Below are 14,772 nucleotides of genomic sequence, written 5' to 3'. Positions count from 1 at the left end.
TGTTTCCTCATCTGGACAATGGAGGAAATAATAGTATCCACCTCACAGGGTTATTGAGAGGATAAAATGAGATTGTTGTTGTGGGTGCTGTCAAGTTGATTTTCAACTCATAGCGACTCCACGTGACAAAGTAGAACCGCTCCATAGAGTTTTCAAGGCTGTGATCTTTGGAAGCAGATCACCAGGCCTGTCTTCTAAGGCGCCAGTGGGTGGGCTAGTAGTCAAGCGCCTACTGTTTGCACCACCCAGGGACTCCTAGGAAAAAGACCTGTTGTTATTGTTAGGTGCTGTTGAGTTTATTCCAACTCATGGTAACCCCATGTGACAGGGTAGAACTGCCCCATAGGATCTTCTAGGCTGTAATCTTTATGGAAGCAGATCGCCAGGCCTTTCTCCTGCAGAGCTTGCCCCCCCACCCCCCAGCTTCCCTCCAGCCACACCAGCCTCTCACAGTTTCTCCAACAGACCCCAAGGCGTTTGTAGTGGCTGTTCCCTCTGCCTGGGATACTCTTCTCCACACATCTGCCAGGCTCCCTCCCTTGCCTCCTTCAGTCTCTGCTCAAATGTTCTTTCTCAGCGTGACCTTCCCTGACGTCCCTGTTTAAAACTGCAGTCCCTTTCTTCTCCTTGCAGACCCCTGTGCCTCCCTTTCCCAGCTCAAATTTTATTTTCTCTTGCCCTCAGCACTTTCTAACCCATTATACCAAAACCCAAACCCATTGCCCTTGACTCACAGCAACACTATAGGACAGAACAGAACTACCCCATAGGGTTTCCAAGGCTGTAATCTTTATAGGAGCAGACTGCCATGTCTTTTTCCCATGGAGCCACTGGTAGGTTCAAACTCCCAACCTTTTGGTTAGCAGCTGAGTGCTTAACCACTGTGCCACCAGCGCTGCCTTAACTCATTATAGAATTTACTTACGTATTTTGTTTAGTGTCTCCCTCCCCTTCTAGGACACCAGCTCCAGGAGGGCTGACTTGTTTCCTGCCAAACCTCCAGGGCTTGGAATAGTGCCGGGGATACACTAGGTGCTTGATAAGTGTTCGCTGAATAAATGCTTGAATCACTGGGGAAGCAAGACCCTCCCCATCCACTGAGGCATCCCAGGGAGGGGTAGGGGAGGCTCTGCGCCCAGGCAGGGATAAAGGTTTGGCTTCCAATGCTTTTTGGCAGTGGCTGCCCCACAAGGCCTGTTGGCTCCCAGGCAGATTGGCAGGAAAAGGCCAGAGTCGATAAAGTAGGGAGATAAGCAGGTTTAGGTGAAGACTGCGATAGGGTGAGCTCCAAGCAGTTCCTGAGAATTCTCTGGGAGGGTGTGCGGGGAGGGACCCTGCCAGGGCAGCTGGAGCCCAAGTTCAAGTGCCTCTGTTCTTTGCCGCCCTGGCCTTGCTCCCTGAGGGCAAAGGGCGTAAGGCCTGGAGCCCGGAATCAGGAGCCTCAGACTAGGCTAGAGGCCAGTCAGGCCTGGGACTTCAGAGTTCATGCCTTGGCTCTGCATTTCTGAGCTGGGTGTCCCTGGGTCACTGGTTGCTCAGCTATAAGGTGGGGATAATAGTACCCACCTGGAAGGGCTGCTGGGAGGAGGAACTGAGATCAGGCATGTCCATCACTTAGCACAGGGCCTGGCACATAGAAAGTGCTTGGCAAACGGTTCGTTTTTTTTTTTTTAATAATTTTTATTGTGCTTTAAGTGAAAGTTTACAAATTAAGTCAGTCTCTCACTCAAAAACTTACATACACCTTGCTACCTACTCCCATTTACTCTCCCCCCTAATGAGACAGCCCGCTCCCTCCTTCCACTCTCTCTTTTCGTATCCATTTCGCCACCTTCTAATCCCTTCTACCCTCTCATCTCCCTTCCAGACAGGAGATACCAACATAGTCTCAAGTGTCCACCTGATCCGAGGAGCTCACTCCTCACCAGCATCCCTCTCCAACCTGTTGTCCAGTCCAATCCACGTCTGAAGAGTTGGCTTCGGGAATGGTTCCTGTCCCGGGCTAACAGAAGGTCTGGGGGCCGTGACCACCGGGGTCCTTTCAGTCTCAGTCAGACCATTAAATCTCGTCTTATGAGAATTTGGGGTCTGTATCCTACTGCTTTCCTGCTCCCTCAGGGGTTCTCTGTTGTGTTCCCTGTCAGGGCAGTCATCGGTTGTAGCTGGGCACCATCTAATCCTTCTGGTCTCAGGATGATGTAGTCTCTGGTTCACATGGCCCTTTCTGTCTCTTGGGCTCGTAATTACCTTGTGTCCTTGGTGTTCTTCATTCTCCTTTGATCCAGGTGGGTTGAGACTCATTGAAACATCTGAGATGGCCGGTTGCTAGCGTTTAAGACCCCAGACACCACTCTTCAAAGTGGGATGCAGAATGTTTTCTTAAATAGATTTTATTATGTCAATTGACTTAGATGTTCCCTGAAACCACGGTCCCCAGACCCCTGCCCCTGCTATGCTGGCCTTCGAAGCATTCAGTTTATTCAGGAAACTGCTTTTGGTTTAGTCCCGTTGTGCTGACCTCTCCTGTATTGTGTGTTGTCTTTCCCTTCACCTAAAGTAGTTCTCATCTACTATCTAATTAGTGGCTACTCATCTCCCACCCTCCCTCCCTCCCCCGTCTCATAACCACAAAAGAGTGTTTTCTTCTCAGTTTAAACTATTTCTCTTGGTCTTATACAGTATTTGTCCTTTTGCAACTGACTAATTTCACTCAGCATAATGCCTTTCAGGTTCCTCCATGTTATGAAATATTTCACAGATTTCTCACTGTTCTTTGTCGACGCGTAGTATTCCATTGTGTGAATATACCATAATTTATTTACCCATTCATCCGTTGATGGGCACCTTGGTTGCTTCCATCTTTTTGCCATTGTAAACAGTGCTGCAATAAACATGGGTGTGCATATATCTGTTTGTGTAAAGACTCTTATTTCTCTAGGATATATTCCAAGTAGTGGGATGCTGGGTCGTATGGTAGTTCTATTTCTAGCTTTTTAAGGAAGCACCAAATCAATTACCAAAGTGGTTGTACCACTTTGCATTCCCACCAGCAGTGTAGAAGTGTTCCAATCTCTCCACAGCCTCTCCAACATTTATTGTGTTTTTTGGATTAATGCCAGCCTTGTTGGAGTGAGATGAAATCTCATTGTAGTTTTGATTTGCATTTCTCTAATGGCTGATGATTGTGAGCATTTCCTCATGTATCTGTTAGCTACCTGCATGTCTTCTTTAGTGAAATGTTTTATTCATATCGTTTGCCCATTTTTTAATAGAGTTATTTGTCTTTTTGTAGTTGAGTTTTTGCAGTATCATGTAGATTTACAGATTAGGCACTGATCGGAAATGTCATAGCTAAAAACTTTTTCCCAGTCTGTAGGCAGTCTTTTTACTCTTTTGATGAAGTCTTTGGATGAGCCTAGGTGTTTGATTTTTAGGAGCTCCCAGTTATCTAGTTTTTCTTCTGCATTCTTAATAGTGTTTCGTATACTGTTTATGCCATGTATTAGGGTTCCTAACGTTGTCCCTATTTTTTCTTCCATGATCTTTATCGTTTTAGATTTTAGTCTTTGATCCATTTTGAGCTTGTTTTTGTGCATGGAGTGAGGTATGGGTCCTGTTTCATTTTTTTGCAGATGGATATCCAGTTATGCCAGCACCATTTGTTAAAAAGACTGTCTTTTCCCCACTTAACTGTTTTGGGGCCTTTGTCAAATATCAACTGCTCATATGTGGATGGATTTATGTCTGGATTCTTAATTCTGTTCCATTGGTCTATGTATCTGTTGTTGTACAAGTACCAGGCTGTTTTGACTACTGTGGCGGTATAATAGGTTCTAAAATCAGGTAAAGTAAGGCCTCCCACTTTTTCTTTTTCAGTAATGCCTTACTTATCTGGGGCCTCTTTCCCTTCCATATGAAGTTGATGATTTGTTTCTCCATCTCATTAAAGAATGTCGTTGGAATTTGGATCGGAATTGCATTATATCTATAGATGGCTTTTGGTAGAATAGACGTTTTTATAATGTTAAGTCTTCCTATCCATGAGCAAGGTATGTTGTTCCACTTATGTAGGTCTCTTTTGGTTTCCTGCAGAAGTGTACTGTAGTTTTCTTTGTATAAGTCTTTTACATCTCTGGTAAGATTTATTCCTAAGTATTTTATCTTCTTGGGGCTACTGTAAATGGTATTGATTTGGTGAATTCCTCTTCGATGTTCTTTTTGTTGGTGTAGAGAAATCCAACTGATTTTTGTATGTTTATTTTGTATCCTGATACTCTGCTGAACTATTAGTTTCAGTAGTTTTCTGGAGGATTCCTTAGGGTTTTCTGTATATAAGATCATGTCATCAGCAAACAGAGATACTTTCACTTCTTCCTTCCCAATCTGGATGCCCTTTCTTTCTTTGTCTAGCCTAACTGCTCTGGCTAGGACCTCCAACAATGTCGAATAAGAGCGGTGATAAAGGGCATCCTTGTCTGGTTCCTGTTCTCAATGGGAATGCTTTCAGCTTCTCTCCATTTAGGATGATGTTGGCTGTTGGCTTTGTATAAATGTCCTTTATTATGTTGAGGAATTTTCCTTCTATTCCTATTTTGCTGAGAGTTTTTATCATGAATGGGTGTTGAACTTTGTCAAATGCCTTTTCCGCATCAATTGATAAAATCATGTGATTCTCGTCTTTTGTTTCATTTATGTGATGGATTATATTGTTTTTCTAATGTTGACGCATCCCTGCATACCTGGTATGAATCCCACTTGGTCCTGGTGAATTATTTTTTTCATAGTTGTTGAATTCTATTGGCTAGAATTCTGTTGAGGATTTTTGCATCTACATTCATGAGGGATATAGGTCTATAATTTTCTTTTCTTGTGGTGTCTCTACCTGGTTTTGGTATTAGGGATATGGTGGCTTCATAGAATGAGTTTGGAAGTATTCGTCCTTTTCTATGCTCTGAAATACCTTTAGTAGTAGTGGTGTTAACTCTTCTCTCAAAGTTTGGTAGAAGTCTGCAGTGAAGCCGTCTGGACCAGGACTTTTTGTTGGGAGTTTTTTGATTACCTTTTCAATCTCTTCTTTTGTTATGGGCCTATTTAGTTGTTCTACCTCTGTTTGTGTTAGCTTACGTAGTAGATAGTGTGTTAAACGGTTTATTCTTGTTCTAGCCTAGCTTCGCTGCTTAGCAGCAGCTGACTTCAGGCAAGTCACTTGACCTCTCTGAGCTGGGTCTCGGTTCCCAGTAGGCTCTGACTCATGGTGGCCCTGTGTACGACAGAATGAAACGTTGCCCGGTCCTGCACCACATTCACGGTTGTTGGTATGCTTGAGCTCACTGCTGCAGCCACTCTGTCAAGCCATCTCATTGGTGGTTTCCTTCACCTTTGCTGGTACTCCACTTTACCAAACATGATGTCCTTCTCCAGCAGTCGGTCCCTCCTGATGATGCATCCAAAGTAAGTCAAGTCTCGGGCAATACAGTTGTCCCTCGATATCCAAGGGGGATCGGTTCTATGACCTCCCGCGGATACCAAAATCTGAGGATACTCAAGTCCCTTACATAAAATGACATAGTATTTGCATATAACCTACACGCATTCTCCTGTATACTTTAAATCATCTCTAGATGACTTATAATACCTCATACGATGTAAGTGCTATGTAAATAGTTGTCTCCTCACAATCGAAGACTTGCTCTGGAAGGCAGCCTTTCTCTTCTAGGAGTTTTTGAAACTCTCCTGGGGACGCTGATGCTGCCTGGGCAGCAGCGATGCTGATTCACCTGTGATCTTGAAGCTCTTGAGGCTGTAGTGCTTTCCATAGTTAGCCAGCCATCTTTACTAGCCTGACACTCCTTCCTCTCGCTCTCCTCTGCCCCCTCACACTTAGCATTTGAGGGACTGCTCTGACCACCTCATTGCTTTTTAGGAGCCATTTTTTCAAAGAAACAAAGTGTGCACACAAGTAGTGAACGAACAAGATGGAGGGAGACTGAGGATCTGTGAAACGGCGGGAGGCTACAGCAGGGTATGCTACACATCATTTCACTTGCATGGTTTCAGTGATGTGGCATGCTTGGCTTGTGGCAAATTCATGTTTGCTTTTTGGAACCTTTTTTTTTCAAAGATTTTTGATTGGCAGTCGGTTGAATCTATGAATGCGGAACCTGGGGATACAGAGGGCCAACAGTATTCTATTGTGACCCATAGTGTTTTCATTGGTTAATTTTCAGATTACCAGGCCTTTCTTCCTAGTCTATCTTAGTCTGGAAGTTCTGCTGAAACCTGTCCCTCATGGGTGACCCTGCTGGTATTTGAAATACTGGTAGCAAAGCTTCCAGCATCACAACAATATGCAAGCCAACACAGTATGACAAACTGAGAGTGACAATAACATGGGAAACGCTCAGACAGGATGTCAAGTGTCAAAAGCAGGACATGAAATGACATCCACTGTATATTTCAATTGCTAAAATGCATAGAAAAATGACTGGAAAGAAATCCGCCAGTATGTCAATAGGGGTGGTCCCTTGATAGTGGGATTGTGGGAAATACTTTTTTCTATTCTTTGCCAAAGCCCTACCAGAACTATGCAATATTTCAGCAACCAGTGGAAAAAACTAGAATAAGAGATAAATTAAATGCATCAAAGAAGACAGGGATGGGGAGAGGAGTGGATGGGCCACTTGGATGAATGGTGGGTGCAGGCTCTCTGTCAGGCGCTTGTTCAAAAACTAGAGGAGCTAGTGGGAACGCAAAATAGCGCAGCTGCTGTGCCAACCAGTTTGACTGCTCCTCATGAACATACACATAGAATTACCATGCTGTTGGCAGGTGCCGTGGAGTTGATTCCGACTCATAGCCACCCTATGTTGTCGTTGTTCTTAGGGGCTGTCGAGTCGGCTCCCACTCAGAGTGACCCTATGTACAACAGGACAAAACGCTGCCCGGTCCTGCACCATCCTCACAATCAGTGCTATGTTTGAGCCCACTGTAGCAGCCACTGTTTCAATCCATCTCACTAAGGGTCTTCCTCTTTTTCGCCAACCCTCTACTTTAGAATGCTCCCTAGAAGTGAGGATGGTGAGACTTCAACCCACTTACTCTGGACATATTATTGGGAGGGATCGATCCCTGGAGAAGGGCATCAGGCTTGGTAAAGTACAGCAGTAAAATAGAATTACCAAAAACAAAACAAAGCAAAACCAAAACAACAACAAAAAATCCAAACCCATTATTGTTGACTCATAGCATATATACCCCAAAAGAACTGCAAACAAGTGTTCAAACAAAAATTTGCATGCTGTGCTTACTAGGTGGATCACAGTAAGCAAGGTATACACGGGTTTGTGTTTACTTACTAATCTGTAGTGCACAACATGTGAAATTGTGCACCACAGATTAGAAAGTAAACACAATTAAGCCTCTTTGTACCTTGCTTATCGGGTAATCCATTCCTATAAACACACGTTCACTACAGCACTGTTCCCAATAACCAGAAGGTAGAAACAGCCCAAATGCTCACCACCAGATGAATGGATAAACAAAATATGGTCTATCCATACACTGGAATATCACTTAGCCATAAAAGGGAATGAAGTAATGATACATGCTATGACGTGGATGAACCCTGAAAACATTATGCTGAGTGAAAGAAGCCAGACACAAAAGGGTCCATATTGTATGATCCCACTTATATGACATGCCCAGAACAGGAAAATCCATAGAGAGAGAACACAGATTGGTGGTTGCCAGAGACTTGAAGAGGGGGTTGGGGGCTGGTTGCTAACGGGTGCAGGCTTTTACTTTGCAGTGAAGGAAATGTTTTGGAAGCAGAGGCGGCGGTTGCGCAACCCGTAAATGCACTAAAGCCACGGAATTGCGTACTTTAAAATCATAACTTTTTGCTAAGTGAATGTCACCTCAATAAAGTATGTTTAACAACCACCAATAGCTAAAGGAAGGACCACGGTTCCTGAAGCTCCTTCCGTGATCCAGGCTGTGCTGTGGGCACCCTGCTGGATGCCCCTGCCTGCTCCTTTCAAGATGTCTCGGTTTACAGGGCTACACAGGGGTTAAGGGCTGAGTAGCGGGGAAGCAGGCATGCCAGGGCTGCACTGGCCTGCCCCCTGTCCGGCCCTGAAAGCTGGTGCCTGCCTCTGGGCGAAAGGGGATTCTTCGCACACAGCCCAGTGACCGTTCCTTGATACATGTTCACATTTTTGATGTCACTTTACTTTTTTTGGTGTCAGCCCTGGGGGAAGGGAGTCCCCGAGTAGTGCAAACAGTTAACACAATCAGCTGCTAACTGAAAGGTTGGAGGTTTGAGTCCACCCAGAGGTGCCTTGGAAGAAAGGCCTGGTGATCTACTTCCATAAAATCAGCCACTGAAATGGGACCTGGTTAGAATTTAATTATATGGATTTACCTTTATTGTATTTCTTTTAATGGTACCTTTAATTTAGGGCAAGTGTACTGGTTTTCCATTTCACTGTCGGCAGAGTTCCTCTTTTAAATAAATAGAATTTAAAAGGTAAAAGAGTCAAGTAAGTAATTCAGCGTTGAACAGCGTGAGTTGGGGTGGTTGCTGATTGGGTACTGCCATTCCAGAAGGAAACCAAACTGGGCTGGGTGTCTGGAGCAAATGGGAGAGGATGGGCATCGGCCAGCCTAGCCAGGTTTTAGGAGGAGGTAGGGGCACCGTTGCACCCTTCGAAGCGGATTCCTGGGAAGCCCCGCATGTTCCCGGCTTGGTGATTCAGAACCGATTTTGCTTTGGAGAAAAGCACTTCAGATGTGGCGGGTTTTTTCCCACTGCCCTGAAGAGCCACGAGGAGGCAGGGCAGGAGGGAAGGGAGTTTCCAGCAGTTGGTTGGGGAAGCAGTTCCCCTTGAGTGCAGCAACTTGAGGCCAGTCCACAGCAGGACTGCTGCCTTCTGCGAGCCAGCAGGGGACACACAGACAGGCCTGCCAGACACACCCACCAGGGCAGACACTGGGCAGCATCAGCAGCAGCTGTGGCCCACAACGAGCTGGGCAGGGCTCACACATGCTCTGGTTGAAGCCTCAAACCCCGCGAGGCCAGCTCCCAGCCCTAGTCTCCAGACGAGGAACCAGAGATCTGAAGAGGCTGCCAAACAAGCAAATGGCGAGTTCCAGGTCTGAATCTGGCTGGGACAGCAGGTGGGGTTGCTGTCGCCGAGTGGGTAGTGCTATCCAGGGCCTGGCTCTTGCAGCCCCTGTCCTGGGCTGAGCACTTTGCATGAGGGCAGGGCCCTGAACCCTAACTACAGTGGGGTGGGCCTACTGCCTTCTTCGTGTTGCTGAGGATGAATCCCAGCACAGAGGGGTAACTTGTCACACAGCTGGAGCTTGGCAGAGCAGAACTTTGGTGCCTGGCTCTGGCTAAGGGCTCTCAGCCTGTTGTCATCTCGGGGGCCTAAATCTGAGGGGGGCATGGTTCTGGATTTTGGACTAGTGTTCCAGATGATTCCAACACCCATTCCAGGCTGGAGACCACTGCTTTACCTCCTTTTTCCTGTCAATGACTCTAGGGCGTGTGAACAGCAATCTGGAGTTCCAGCTGGCACAGGCCTGGGTTCCTGTTTGGGGGTCCTTGGGAAAGTTGCTGAACCCTACTGAGCCTCAGTTTCCTTACCTGGGCTGCGCTGTAGGAGACCTCTTGCAGGTGTCTGCCCTGTGTTCCCTCACTGGAGGGGAGGCCCCTGACCCTGGGTTGTCTGATTTTCTTGAGACAATCTGTGGACTCATGGGTAGAGCTGCTGCCCTGCTTCTGTCCTCCCTGAGGCCCGAGTTCCACCTTCTCCCTGGACATCCTCCCAGCAAGTCCCTTGTTTGAGACTCAAGTCAGAGAGGGATGGGTGGGGGATGCAGGTGAGCCCTGGACCAGAGCCAGGGTATCCGGTGACATGCCCTAGGTGACCAGGCCACAGTGCAGAGCAGGATTCCAACCCCCCACTCAAGGGATCCGGGCTCCTTCCAGGGCTGGGCCTCGAGTTATGCTGGCAGGTAGCTGGTCAGAGCTTGGGTGCCCAAGGCGGAGTGAGCATGCAGAAGTGGCCATCCGCCTTCAGTCAGCATCCCCTTGATCCTGGTGTGAGGGGATTCCAGTTTTATCATTTGGGCCAAACTTGGGCTCTACTTCGACGGCCCAGGTGTGGCAGAGCTCCTCATCTGGTGTGGCTCTGGGCCATCCGGTACTTGGCTATTTCAGGGCCAGACTTAAGCCAGAGTGTCACGAGTTTCCAAAGAACCTCTGCCCCAGTGTCCAGGGATTTCCAGGACTCAGGTGGGTGCATGTTTGTGTGCTCTGGAACTGGGCCCGATGAGCACTGACGTCACCCCACCTCTGTCTCTGGGGAAGCCCTTCATTTTTCCGAGCCCCTCTCTCTGGACACCACACTCCCTAGACCCCTACCCAGCAGCAGTAACACTGCTGCCCCTGGGGCCCTTGGTGTGCTGGGCTCTGTAGCCACCTCCACAGATGCAGAGCCTGAGGCTCAGGTAGGGGAACCACCCACCCAAAAAGTGACTGATGCAAAACATGGACCTAGCACACTGAACTGGACGGGGTGCGGCACTTCCGGAATGGAGCCACCGGCACCTGGTAGTTTATTCCTAGCCTGGGAAGTAGGCTTGCTCCGTAGCCCTCTTAGGAAACGAAGACAAGACCTGGCTCGGCGGGCCGGGGAAAGGCTGTGGCAGGCTGAGGGGTTGGCAGCTGAGCACCTAACCTGCTGGACAGAGGCGCCACCACCTCTACAAGGAATGGCACACCACATTCTTGGGAACTTTCTTCTCTTTTATTGCCAGTTCAAATTTACAAGGAAGTTCCAGTTTTCATTTCCACCCTTGTTCAGTACCCAGGAAGCATGAGTCATGCTGGCAAAAGCAGGTACTTCCCTAGAATGGTCCCTCAGCTCAGCATGAGGTTTCCCAGTGCCCCACCCACCCTCCCTGGGACAAGGATTATTTACACACTTTCAGCTCAAAGAACATAAGGAACTCTTGCAGTTTGTGCCAAATTCCGATAGGACTACATTAAGTATCTCACATTTATTGCATCATGAAAAGATCAGAACTCAGTTTGCCCGGCTCAGGACCTCAGAGAAATGTGGCGCGCGTCAGATTTAAAGGGTGTGTTTCTTCACTTATCCCCTTGGTTGCTTTAGACTTAGGTCATAGGCTTCAGCAAGTGTGGTGGAGAGAGGCTGCCTTCTACGTGGAGAAGCCAACAAGCAGGACAGGCTAAGCAGAGGTTACGGGCACAGGGACGGGGCCTGCACATGGCAGGGAGGACCCTTCACCCGGAGGCCACGCCTGCCCCCTGGCTCCTCCTTCCCTCCCACTCCAGGCTCATCTGACCTGCCCTCACCAGCATGCTGTGGTGTGGTGGGCTCCCAACCAGGATGAGACATTCACTTCTCCACAGCGACTTTCAAAGCTGATCTTTGGGGATTCATGTGGCTGCCCTGCTCCCGGGCTTTGGAGCACCCAACGGTGGACTTGCGGGGAGTGGACCAGGGCACCGAGTGCTTGGGATTCAGCTCCAGCATGACTCTACAGAGATGTAGCAATGGTGGGTTGGTGAGTTTCTGCGGCTGACCCCAGGTCAGAGGCACCAGGCCCCCAGCTCTGGGCTCTCCCAAAGGTTCCCCCTCCACCCCACACTGCCAGCTGTTACATTTGCTGGCTGCTCCCGAAGACCCTCAGTTGCACCTCGGGCTGCCAAAATGGCCCAGACCTGGGTAACTGGGGCCCCATATTAGAGCCAAGGCCGCTGCCTGCCTCCTCTGGCCCCCAGACAAGGACATGCGCTCCCCTCCTCACCAGCAAGGGTGCTTGGGGGTTGTGGCGAAGCTCCTGGGCCAGCCCTGGCTAAATGGCTTCCTTTCCAGGCTGGGTCTTTAAGCAAAGGCCCAGGTGCCTGTGGCCATGGTATGAGTGGACACACCTTCTCGGGAAGGCCTCTGACAACTGGGGAGGCTGCACCCACAGGCACTGACCCCTCTCCCATGAAGATGAAATTCTGTGTCCTCTATCAAACAGGTCACAAGCTCTCAGCCATGTCCTGAGACCCGTCCCACCGCCAGGCCCACACTGACACTGACCCTGGGGTGTGCATCCACTTCCCAGGGACACATTTGTGGCCTGGAGGGCGGTCGTATAAGGTTTCACCACTGATCAGAGAGGAGTAGTCATTCTGTGTCTGGCCACCGAGCCAGCTGAGTAGAAAGCAACGTCTTGGGGGCGGTATTTGATACCTCCCCGAATAGACTCAATCCAAATAGAGAAGGGAGCCATGGGGCTTTCCTTTTACAAACAAGCTTGCATCTTTGCAGCAGCAGTAGCAGCAACAGCAGCAGCAGCAGGGAGGAGGAATGGCACCCTCAGGATGACTACAAATGTCCGGACGTCATGGACTTGCAGCTGGGGTGGGATCTGGCTCTTGGTCTCTGCACACGGACATGCACATGCCATCAGTGCACAGGAGGATGTTGACCATCGCTTCCCTTCCTTGTAGTTCCACTACAGCCTCTGGGTCCAAGGCATCCAAAGTTCCAGGTGTTTCTTTCTTAGACAAAGATGGCAATGACGGAAAATGAGGCTTGAAAACTATCCTGGGTTGGTTATTGTGAGAGAGAGCTGAGAAACGCAGCCCGAGGTGGGGAGCAGACGGCACCCTCCCCTGGCCATGACATCTCATTTGGGTCATGCAAGGCCTCTTGGCTACAGCAGAGAAGCTTCCGGCCCTCTTAGCTCTCTGTGTACCTGAGAAAACGTGTATCTCCCTTATTTTTCTTTGAAAAATAATCCAAACTTTCCAGAAAGGGACTTTATCATTCCACAGGCTGGCAGAGTTAGTGACTAATAGGGAAATAAGAATCATTTAAGAAAATGGAGAAAACCATACCACGAACTCAAAAATAAAACACTGGGAAGTTCAAGGGAAAACAAAAATGAAATCTTAACAGTAATATTACACTTTTAACATGACTTCAAACCTCAGGGTGGAGGATTTTTTGGACTTTTTAAATAGAAGCTTTTTAAATAAGTACTTTCATCTGCTGCCCAAAGAGGAAATAAATATCAGAAGCGGATGTCTATCTAAATTTGCTCTTCTACATGTTTCTTCCCAAAGTGGCCCTGCCCATTTCTTCTGGGCACACCGTGGATGGTGACAGAGGACCGAGGAGGCCACAGTGGGGCGTGGCAGGAGCCCACTCTGGGTTGTCGGCCTCAGAGACAAGAAGCTGACATCTTCCCTGATGGGCACACCTGCCCTGTCATCTGTGGTTGCAGAATGTCTCTGCTGGTCCAGCCTGCCGGTAACGAGGTGCAAAGAGTGCTCGTCTTCCATTTCAAGGGAGCACAGGAGTGGCTGCGATGGATTGCTGGGGGCCACTGCGGTGCCTCCCCACGTGTCCTTTGAGTCACCTCCACTGGGTCCCCTCCAGCAGGGCCCTCAGTGCTGGCTCAGTGCTCGCTGGGGCCTGCTGGCTCTGGGGGGGCAGCTTCCTGTTCTGGGGTGGCTGTGGGAGGTGGGGGGATGGTGGCGAGGGTGCGGAGGTGGTGGGGGTCCACGGGAGGGACGAGGGTCAGTGACTCCACACTCAGCGTGTCGGCAGTGTCCTCATAGAGCAGGGAGATGGTAGGCTGCGGGGCTGGGATGAGGCTAGGGGACAGGGTGGCTGTTTCTGTGTCCGCATTCCTCCCCAGGCTCTTGCTAGGCTTGGGGTCTGCTTCCGTTTTGTGGACGATCACCACCTGGTCGGGAAGGTGAGGCTGGGGCTGTTCGGGAGTCATGGGGTCATCTGGGTGGGAGGAGAGAAAACACAGGTGTGCTTAGCTCTTTGCGCTCTGCCCACACTGGCACCTGTCCTGAATGGAGTCCTCGACGGTGTACGTCCCGGGGGATCCGGGTGGGAAGTGGCTAGCGTTGGGGGCCCAGCTTGTCTCCTCTGAGTCCTTCTAGGGAAGCAGATGCTGGTAGATCCAGTCTTACCAAGTGGCCCGGGGAACCTGCCAGGGCCCAGGGTCACCCTGACTTGTGATGAGGGAAGAATCAGGGGCTCATGCAAGATCAGTGACTGGGTTATGAAAGCAGAGGAAAGCCTGGGAAGGCTTTCTGGAGGGTGAGTCTTGTTCCACCAGCATGCTGATAAACACAGGCTCAGGGAGGATCATAACTTCAGGCCATTTCCAGAGTCTAAATTTGGTGACATTTACCCAAGAGGGAACCCACTGCAATTGAAAAAAAAAAAAACAGAAACAAGGAATTCTGGAGAACTTTTCAGCTTGCAAACCAAAACAAAACCTAGGACTGTGGTTTGCCTCGCCCTTCCCTAAGCGCTGACTTGGCATCCAGAAAGGGGCTGGAATCGCCCAGGGCCACCGCTCTCCTAAACTTCCCCACAGGGCTAGGCAGGGGGAAGGCGGGCCAGGCTCCACCTGAGGCAGTTATTTTTGGAGAAGCGGTTTCTTTTTTCAGTGCTTTTCAGAGTTCTTGATTAGATTACACACAAACTGCCGATTCGCTTTCCAGTGATGAGTCTGCCTGGGCAGGAACGCCAGATGAGACTGGAGTTCATTGAGAAAAACATCTTCTGGAATTCAGATGTGGTAATTTAAGAACATGGATAAGAGGGCTGTGGGCAACCCGCTTGGAAAGCAAAGTCTTACTTGTACAGATCGTGGGCTGAAAGGCTACCGGTGGAAGGCGCTGACTACATTCCGTTTGGCGCTAAGTTTGAAAAT

General features: G+C 49.0%; 1 protein-coding gene across 4 annotated transcripts in view; it reads right to left on the bottom strand.

Moving 5' to 3' along the window:
* Nucleotides 1-2,627: 2,627 nt before the first annotated feature.
* The window catches only part of CLEC16A (C-type lectin domain containing 16A), a 250,398-nt gene continuing 238,253 nt past the window's right edge, over nt 2,628-14,772 (bottom strand). For 2 of the 4 annotated variants that reach the window (XM_064295577.1, XM_064295578.1), the window contains exon 23: nt 2,630-13,829. In XM_064295577.1, the coding sequence (XP_064151647.1) occupies nt 13,492-13,829 (338 nt within the window). In that variant the 3' untranslated portion in view covers nt 2,630-13,491. Of the gene's footprint in view, nt 13,830-14,772 lie in introns of all 4 variants that reach the window. The other 2 variants (XM_064295580.1, XM_064295579.1) reach the window with 2 other exon arrangements.

This window comes from Loxodonta africana, chromosome 12 (assembly GCF_030014295.1).
Source record: "Loxodonta africana isolate mLoxAfr1 chromosome 12, mLoxAfr1.hap2, whole genome shotgun sequence".
Taxonomy (NCBI): Eukaryota; Metazoa; Chordata; class Mammalia; order Proboscidea; family Elephantidae; genus Loxodonta; species Loxodonta africana.
Note: the sequence above shows the minus strand (reverse complement) of the source record. Positions and strands in the feature narration are given on the sequence as shown.